This window comes from Triticum aestivum, chromosome 5B (assembly GCF_018294505.1).
Source record: "Triticum aestivum cultivar Chinese Spring chromosome 5B, IWGSC CS RefSeq v2.1, whole genome shotgun sequence".
NCBI lineage: Eukaryota > Viridiplantae > Streptophyta > Magnoliopsida > Poales > Poaceae > Triticum > Triticum aestivum.
In genome coordinates, this window is record NC_057807.1 from 485,497,544 (window position 1) to 485,507,384 (window position 9,841).

General features: G+C 42.7%; 1 protein-coding gene across 1 annotated transcript; it reads right to left on the reverse strand.

Moving 5' to 3' along the window:
- Positions 1–492: 492 nt before the first annotated feature.
- On the reverse strand, positions 493–5,390 carry LOC123116553 (uncharacterized). The gene is made up of 12 exons (XM_044537494.1): positions 5,266–5,390; positions 4,810–4,959; positions 3,978–4,074; positions 3,719–3,885; positions 3,453–3,632; positions 3,210–3,326; positions 3,085–3,143; positions 2,673–2,970; positions 2,495–2,590; positions 1,188–1,243; positions 989–1,106; positions 493–737 (listed from the first exon to the last, which is right to left on the reverse strand). The coding sequence occupies exons 1-12, from the start codon at positions 5,308–5,310 to the stop codon at positions 714–716; spliced, it is 1,407 nt and encodes a 468-aa protein (XP_044393429.1). The 5' UTR covers positions 5,311–5,390; the 3' UTR covers positions 493–713.
- Between the last annotated feature and the right edge of the window lie 4,451 nt (positions 5,391–9,841).

Here is a 9,841-nt window from a genome sequence, read left to right on the forward strand (position 1 = left end):
TGAGGAAGTTGGCATCTGGATGAAGCGAAGGGCTACTGGTTGGCTGTGAGATCCCCGAAGAACGCTAACAGGGAGAGTGGTGTTGTCTTCCCGAGGAGGATGTAGTGCAAACCGAACCAAATGACACCCGCATTATCGCCCGAATCTGTTAGCAGAGGAGCCGGAGACAAGGCTTAGGTCCCCGTCATGGGTGCTGGAGCGGGATTGGCGGCTTAAGGCTGCCGCCGTGGTTGGGGTGCCCACCGGCTCACTCATGCTCACCTGGAATAAATTTGAAATTTTACTAGGGCGGTGGTTTCATATTTTTCATAAAATATACAAAACTAGAGTAGCGATCCCTGTATCACAAAAGTAATGACTTAGGATCTTGTAAGTATGGCCATGTGAGCCCCACCTACGTTTCGCAAAGAAAGAATGCATCAAATAGTAGGGCACAAAAGTTAGTATGACAATAATAATGGTCTGAAATAAAGCATTCATAATTAACGCATCTATGCCCAAATTGTTTGGTGGCTGATAACCCTCCAAGTTTATAGAGAACTAGTGATCAAACACAACGAATTCAGGCATTGAACATAACCAGAAAAGGCAGCGATTGTATTGCACTGAAAGTATGATACAAGAAATCTGATCTGATGCAATCAATCTTCACACACCATCATCATCCATCAATTGCCCGTCTGTTCTGAAAGGGTACTTGGACAGGCTGCAGCCTATGGTCCTCTGGACTGCTGGTGCTGTATCAATCATCATTTGCATACTATGTTAGAACCAAACTGTTGAACCATGTTCCAAGACATAGAAGAAAAGCTAAAGTACATGTTAATATTAAGTCAGAGGAGCTGAATTAAACATCAACAATGGTCTGGAAAAAGGAAATTAAAAGAAACGAGCCAGCCTATATCAAAATAGCTAGCTCCCTAGAAAACACAGGTGCCAACGGTAACAGTTAGCTGAAAAAAAAAGCCAGCTATTGATTATCATCTACCTGAAGCAGTTGGTTCCCAACATAGTCCCATAGCACCTTCGTTGTGGCTGTTCCACAGAACACCTGCTTATCAAGTCTGCCAGCTTCTAGGAGTTGGGGATTCATCAGTTGCCACCACCTGCAAAATTTAGCAATTTAGCACTACTTCGGATGGCAAATTCATTTTATTGCATTGATTAGCTATGTGATTGAAACTAACCTAACGGCAACAAACACATGGACCTGCCTGTCCATATTGTCCAGGTGGACACAGAGCTGCAAAAGAAAAGATCAAAGAGAGAAAAGACTTGTCAATATATAAAATTGGGCGTACCATATTTAGCAAGAGCAAAAATTTGCATTTTTCATGAGTTCTACTAAATTGAGAGTGAACAATATCATTCCTCGGGAATTTCTATGAGATATTAACTTCTTTTTTTCTCATAGAGCAAATAGTTCATGCGTCATATGAGTTACTACTATTTATATCAGATCTTAGTTATATTGATTTTAGTTATTATATACAGACTACGTACATTTCAACTTGAAGTCTTTGGTCCTTATTGACACTCTGAACATATGTTCATACATAGGATGCACAGAATATTAGGCTAGTAAGCGTGTACTTTAGGATAGGAATTTTTCCATTGAATCTAGGCTAATGTCTTTTCCATTAAAAGGTGAAGGATTGGTTCCATCCTACTCCCTCCGTCCGGAAATACTTGTCATCAAAATCAATAAAAGGAGATGTATCTAGACGTATTTTAGTTCTAGATACATCCTTTTTTATCCATTTTGATGACAAGTATTTCCGGACGGAGGGAGTACATAGGAATAGGAATCCATTTCTACAAACCAAAGGGCTCCAAAGGAATTTTTCTTTTGAAAATCCTATCCTATAGAATACCTACAAAATTCCTATTCCTACTTTACCTCATACATAGGAATTCCAAAGGAGGCTACTGGTTCTGTGAGAACTTCAAGAGGCATGGGGATGTCAACCCCTAAGATGAAGGGGAAAATAAACTTATAATCAAAACATTCGCAATTTATACTCTCTACCGCTCCCAAAATTAACCTGTTTTACCACATTTGCAAAAGACAAACAAACATGTTTTACCACCATTAATGGTAATAAATCATCTGCAGAAAATAAAAGGATACATTAGTCTGCAACCACTATGCTATTTGGTGATGATCATGTTTTTTCACAATTGTCTGCAAGTACACATGAACATGTTAAAACTAACCACCAGGACATGAGGCCGGATAATTTGAAACACAATTATAGTGCACTTAGAGGCATATGCTTACTTAGCAAGAAGCATGTGTTACTTGCTTTGCCACATGATTTTGACAAATTAGCAATGTAATTTAAGTGGATTTTGGTAATTTTTGCAAGTGGTGAGAGCAATGGGTTTAGGATGATTTGGTCATTATCCTGGGTAGGCCAATGACATGCTGCTCATCTCACTAGGAATGAAATAACTTACCAGTATACAGTATATAATAAAAGAATAGGTTTACCTCATTTATCATGGCGTGATCTCCAACTGTGTCGAAACTGTCAATGAATAACAAGGCTGGCCTCTCACACGTCGCTCTCAGGAAAAGGTCTGCTACCTAAAATTTTAAGCAGACCGAGTTAGAATCAATCGAAACTTCCATTAAATATATGAAGTTATCAAATAAGCTATATCTTCACCGCGGCATGTCCAACGCGGTTGTACAGCCTGAGAAGATGTGATGCTTCAGCTCTCACAAGCTTGAGAGAACGACACGCAGCAAACGAGCTGGCAACGTTCCACATCTGAGAGGAGTTCCATCCATACAGAACAACACTAGGTGTTCTCCAACGGCTATGCTCCCCTTTGTATGGCAGAGTCATCAAGCGCCTGAGACACGTCCCAACACTGTCCCACTCCTGCTGTTCTTCTTGTGGTCCACAGAATAGTACATCACTCACACGTGAATGAATACCAGGTTCTACGAAGGATCTCCACCTTAAAAATGAATTAAAAAAATTCAGTCATTTGGTTAGAAGTGTTTTTGTATGTGGAGAATTTTCTAAGATGCACCAATACATAATTAAGAAGATATGAAAGCAGTTTTCTAACCTTGCTCCTGCAATGATAAACACAAGGTTCTCCATTGGCTCGTCTAAAGTGAGCTTAAGCTGTAACATACATCAGATTAGCTCTGTGAATCGCCGTCAATTTGAAGAATATTTGCCAATGCCTACCTTGGCAGCTATCACATCAGTGATGCAGCTGTAACCTCTTCCTACTTCAGGTGCGACATTATCAAATCTGTCAATGAATAATACACATGGGCCCCTCCCTGTAAACAGCTCGTCCACCTAAAATATGTGATAAACAAAAAATAGAACATAATGTTAATTATGTTGTCAAGATTTCTTTTTTTCTTTTGGAAAGAGAATATGCTGTCAGGTTGAATATATGGGACACGGAAAAAAAAATCTTACGGCTGCTACAGAATCATCTGGGTAATCTTTTATCAGCTTTGATGCATCAGTGTATTCGAATCTCATGTTCATAGTGTGAGCGACCCCCCTCGCAATTTCCTTGTTCTGGTAAGGCCCATAAAGAACCACCGAGCACTTGCCGTGGGTTGGCCTCTTGGAGTTCCTGTAACTCAGAAATTTCTACACAAATAGAAAAGCACATACTCATTAGTTTACATGTGTGTAATTGCACATATTGTGTATCTCTATGTACAACAACCATTTACCTGCGAAATATGATCTATCAATTGAGACACAGTTTCCAAACCTACTGTAGCTGCCTCGGGTGGATTTTGAACAGTTGGGTGGAAGATGGGGTGATGAACCCCGATTCCCATCTGACTGACTTCATTACCTTGCCTCACCTCTATCTTTGTGCTTGTGGAAAACATGACTTGAATTCCAAAAAAAGAAGCATTGTACTGTGTTATTTGCAAAGTCGTTACACAGTCAGATGATAAACTGAACAATAAATACTATAGCTACCTGTAGTCATCGGCAATGTAGCAATCACTCTGAACTCTCCTGATTTTACCCCATTTCTCACAAAGGGAAACTGCATGTTCAGATAAGCAATCCCAACCTGGCCACAACAAAGTGGAGATCCTCGTCACACACCAAAAAAAAAAAGCACAAAGTGGAGACTCTAAAACTTGAGCATACCATTTGAATCACCCAAGAAATGATATGCAAGTTTTCCTCTATTATGCACATCTACGTTAACGACATTCTGGATTGTTTACTTTATCAACGGAGTGAATTGGTTCGATGCACTCAATGTACTGTAGAAACTGCTATGTGTAGGAATAGTGTTCAGGATTTTGTATTTCAGAACATACCGTGTGACATGCTAGCTTCATCCAGCGGTGCGATTAATATTGATCTAGATGCAAGGAAACGAATAACAGCTTTGGGAAAGTTGTGAATGTGCTACATGGCAGCTTAGCTTGGAGCAACTAACTTTCTGAAGCAAGATAAAAACTAGTAGCACCTACAGCTCTGTTTTAGATGAACACTAACTAACATGTTTCTCTAATGTTGGTCCTTACGCCTCAACCCTGAAGGCTGCACCCTACTCACTTGGCTTCTTCAACTCAAAGTCCTGCATATATCCTTAGCCGTTTTCATTAAGAAAAAATTAATCAAATTCATGCGCATATCCTGCAATTTCCAGTGACCATTGCTATATCCTCCATAAAGACAATGTAGACTAAGGATATATGCAGACTATCTTGCCCAAATTGTCCATGTAGACTCTGTTTTGCATATGAAAGTTGCTCTGTTTGCACATGATCAAAGGGGGTGCTGGTTAGCATACCTGATTGGCAAGATGTGCTGAGGTGCACACCGGCACCAGGTCATTGGTCTTGATCGCAACAAAATCTGCCGTGGGAAGTTTGTCGTAAATGCGGAGACGGACAAGTGTATCCTCATGGAGGCCGGCGCATTCGGCAAGATCGTTCGGCACCTGAAATGCAATGGTGGGCACATGATTTCCTGATCAGTATTCATAGTACTCAATACTTTAACTGCAAGATGTAATGCATACAGATGCGCAATACAAACTGTTTCTTGTAACGGTAGGTAGCATGTCAATCTATCTAGAGAAAATACAGAGCAAGGTGTAAATCTCAGTACAGATAAATAAAGTAATAGGTGGCGTATTTGATAATCTAGTCAGATTGCAAACCGAATAATAGTAATTTACAAAAACTACAACAAGGAATAGTATTAGTAATAATTTAGATAAACAAAAGTGAAAGATACTGCCTACGATCTGCCGGCCGCCGGCGAGCGTTGGTGCGGCGCAATGGCGCATGAGCAGGTGCTTCCCCTGCTCAGGGGCCGAGATTTTTTTTTTAGGTGTAGGGGCCGAGATTTTTTTTTTTTTGAGGGAAGTGTAGGGGCCGAGATAAATGGGGTGGATTCAGACTGATACTGAAATGGAATGTAACCAGGCTAAGGCCCACAGCCCAAGTGGTAAGTTGGGCCAGGTGGGGAGGCGAAGCGCAGTGTACCGGTAGACCCAGATAGTGTGTGTGCTCTCTTTTCTTCACAATTTCCCAAAGTAAAACAAATTTATTTTTTTCAAAAACAATCATAAACATAGATCTGGCACTGTCCCAAAAACTATGGTTTCCGAACGGAAAGGACGAGTTGCCCTTTCTTTATCTCGCTAAAGGAACAATTTTTATCTCGGCATATGCGTTTGCTCAAAGATTCAACTGTTTTGAACAACTTCCTGTGCGAATTATGGCGGAGATCGAGTGCATATACTCACGTAGTACCACACTAGCAAGCCAATCCATCGAGTCTCGTCTCTCTTGCGCGCAATGTACAGATCTATGGAGACGTCCGTATACACCATGCATGAAGATAGATGGACGACGCGCACGCACGTACCTGTATCTTCCCGTCGGACGAGGCGTGGCCTCTCCACGGTAGCCGCCACAGCCGCGCGCCGCGGCAGAAGGGGCACGCGGCCGCGTCCGGCTGCCCAGTCGGCGCGACGACGCCGATGCCGAGGCAGTAGGCGCAGCGCAGCTCCAGCGCGGCCAGGTCCGGCAGCCGGCCGCCGCGCTCGCCGACGTAGCGCCGGACCGCGTCCAGCGGGAGCCGCACGTGGAAGGGCCCGCCGGTGGCGCCGACCCCGACGCGGTGGGCCGACCGGTCGCCGGTGTCTTCCCAGACCATCGCCTCGTGCGCCATCGGTCTCTGGTTCTCCTTGCTCTGCTCTCCGTTTGGTGATGGAGCGGAGGTGGCTGGGTGGGCAGGCGGCGGGCGCCTCTCCTCTTCAAGCGAGGCGAGGGTTTTGCAGGCGGCCGGGCGGAGGAGGGGAAGGCAAGGGACGGGAGGGTGGTGCGCTGAGGTGGCGACTTACGTGAGCGCTGCAGCTTTGATTTGCTTTTCCTCGGGACGGAGGGCAACGACGGACGGAATGGGGTGCCGTTAGCCTGTACGGAGACACAGAGTTCGTAGGTGAAGGTTCGTGGTCTTCAAGCAAACCTTCGGGGCCTAGCAAAATGCCAAACGGGTGCAGCTTTACTTTCCGATTCAATTTTTATCATTCAAAGGGAGGCAAAAGTTTTACCGGACTAAAAATAACTATGTCCAGTTAATTAGCAGAAAAAAATAAACTTGTAGAAGATGATAGGAACGTTCCTTTGCGTTGTACTGGTGGATGACGGCCTCCACGGTGCAAGCGGTGTTTCAATGTGCCCATAAATTGGATACTGCATCTGTTCGCGGATAAAGAAATTATTTCACGGACATAGATGCGGAGCCGGTCATCCAAAGCTAACCGCATCCATCTGTTTTTATTTTATTTTTAAGATTACATACATCCGCACACTTAAAATAGCAGCATATCTAGTTCGAGTTTAGCTATAAAAAAGTTCAAATGCAGCACTAGTTCTAATTTAAATATTACACTCCAACAATGTTGTTACCTTTAATCACCCAAAGATGTTCAATCAGATCTTCCTTCCGTCGCTCATGAGTTGCTCGATGCCGAATTTATTGATGCACTTGAACAAACTCATCAAAAGTGATCGGATTCTGGTGTGGAAGTTCGATAGAATCATGTGTGGTCTCAAATTCAAGACCTACGACAACATCCTCACCCTCATCCTCGACAATCATGTTGTGCATGATCAGACAACATATCATCACGCCCCACAAGGTCTCCGGATGCCACTGTTTAGCAGGTCTATGAACAAGAGCAAAACGTACATGCAGAATTCCAAATGCCCTCTCAACATCCTTTCCTGTTGCTTCTTATTTTTAGCGAAGTGAGACTTTTTCTGGCCAACTAGGTCAGAGATGGTCTTGACAAAGGTAGCCCACGGAGAATAGATACCGTCAACCAGATAGTAGCTCATGTTGTATTCATGCCCATTAACAGTATAGTGGCAAGGATGAACTTTCCCTTCAATCATCCTGGCAAACAATGGTGATCGCTGCTGATGTCATTGTGAGACTCGGGCAAAGTAGTCGTCCATCGGCGTCAGCTTGTCGCACGCTCTATTGCGGTTGAGCACTCGATGACTCTTGATCGATCCCTTGAAATTGAGAACATGTTTTTTCGCATGCTCAGCGTCTGCAGGGACCGCCTGCATCATCCTGTCTCATCTGTGTAATCCTCCTCGTCAGACGACTCCACAAAGTGATCATATATGTACTCCATATCTGAATCCATTGCTTCAAAGAAGAAGGGACAAAAAATGTAGCACAGACATTTCATCGAACAGTTGTCAGGCATGGTCAGTACCATAAGGGAGGATGGTACCTGTGCGGCAGACGGAGGAGAGGTATGGAATGGTGGAGGAGAAGCATCTTGGAGCCTGGGTGTAGCATCGGAGGAGACAAAATTGTCTAGTTCCGACAAGGGTGTGGATGGGTGATCGAGGTAATGGAGCGGCGGAGGAGGCAAGAGAGAAAAGTGGTCACTAGTGCAGAAAAGCCTAGCTATGGTGTGGCAAAATTGTCCTCGTTGGCGTGGGGTTCCAACGCCATCAATATGGCGCGAGTGACAAAATTTACTGGTGGCATTGGAGCCCACGTCAGCGGTATTTTAGATGCTGATAGCGTGTCACGTGGCCGACGCCAACACTAAGTGTATGTTACCCATGGCATGCCTTGTTGGCCCAATGCCAACAAATTGATTATCTTTCTTATTAAAAATTGTAATTATATGCAACTATGTAAAATATCAACTAATTTAAGATATACTACTGCATCAACTAATCCCACTCCACAAACTAGATAGGTACTCATAAACTTAACTGGTTCAAATTCACAAAAGTTAGTAGTTCAAGAACTAAACTAGTTCAACTTCACAAACTGTTCAACAACCAAACTACATCATCCATAACTAGCCTAGGTTAGTTGACCACGTCTCTTGCTCAAGGATTAACTTCATTTGTCGAAGCTTGTGCCTATAGTTCTCTCCCTTTTTTTGAAATTAGCTTTCTCCATCTTGAGCTCATTCCTCTTGGCCATGAGGATATTTCTCTCATTCTTCAGCTTATCCCTCTCCTCGCTCAACTGATCTCTCTAGTCCCTCAGCCTAAGCATCTTGCTGAAGAGATCAGCCTTCTCGTCGATCAACTAATCCCTCTCCGCCATCAGCAAGGTATTCACCTCCTCTAGGGCCTTGTTTGTACTTCCATGAGACTCTATGAGTTTGTGGTTGAGCATGTCCACATCATATACCTTCTCCTCAACTGGTGTTGGATTAGGTAGATATCCCTACAAAGTCAAATGTTTGAAATCACTAGATATGCATGTGTGTTTGCAATCATCATGAATGGTTAGATATATGCATGTGTTTGCAATGATCATGGATGTGTTTGGAATCTTACCTGGTTGGTGCTCCCTTCGCCTCCGTCGACGTAGGCATATGCCACAAAGTTGAAAGAAGACCCGTAGTAGCTGTTGTAGGTACTCATCGGCGCCAACTACAAAATAATAAGAGGTCAGCCAAGACAGCTACAACTAGGACCAATTGAACTGTGACAACATGTTACAATTTGAACTATGCATGACAATAGATGCCTATAATATGACATTTGACAATTGAACTATATATGCCAACAATATATTCATAGTTGACACTAGTTATTAGAACTAGAGTATGAATTCCTAACATGACCTATCAACAGTACTTCTGCCTAGGATGAACCAGAGTATATCAATGCAACTAAAAGAAGTTCATAGTTGACAGTGGTTAACAATTTCATAGTTGACACTAGCTAGCTAGTTATTAGAACTAGAGTATGAATGCCACTAGAGGATGAACTAGAGTATATGGAATAGAGTATGCACTGTTTTTAGCACTTTTGAACTATGACAACATATGCCTAGGCAAATAAAATAATACATGACCTATGAACACTTTTGAACTAGAGTATGAACTTTGGCAACTAAAAGAATACATGATCTATGAATGCTTTTAAACTAGAATGTATGAACTACAGTATGAACTTTGGTAACTAAAAGAACACATGACCTATGAACACTAGTTTTGTGCTTTGTTAAAGCCATGGTAAAATTTTTGCAATGTGTTTGGCATTGCTCACATTTAGTAAAATTTTGTGCTTGCTTTGGTACACTAGGTTGGCACTATTTGGCACACATGGGCAATCATATGTTAAAATTTTGGATAGACTAATCTCCTACATTTTGGCGCTGTCAAAGCTTTTTTCTAACATTTTTTTGGCACTGTCAAAGTCCACTAATTAAAACCAGCATGAACCCTAGCTAATATCCTGTAGTTCTGAGAGTTAAGTAAACAAATGGAGAGGGGGAAGCTCACCGAAGATTGGAGTCGCGGTGCGTCGTTGACTGCC

What these genes read in the sequence shown, in the direction of transcription:
- LOC123116553 (XM_044537494.1), bottom strand. Translation starts at nt 5,310, where the DNA reads ATGCGCCATTGCGCCGCACCAACGCTCGCCGGCGGCCGGCAGATC. An exon ending in TCGCCGGCGGCCGGCAGATC is followed by an intron (nt 4,960 to 5,265) that starts GTAGGCAGTATC and finishes ATTGCATTTCAG; the next exon opens with GTGCCGAACGATCTTGCCGA. An exon ending in ACCGCGTTGGACATGCCGCG is followed by an intron (nt 2,591 to 2,672) that starts GTGAAGATATAG and finishes TTAAAATTTTAG; the next exon opens with GTAGCAGACCTTTTCCTGAG.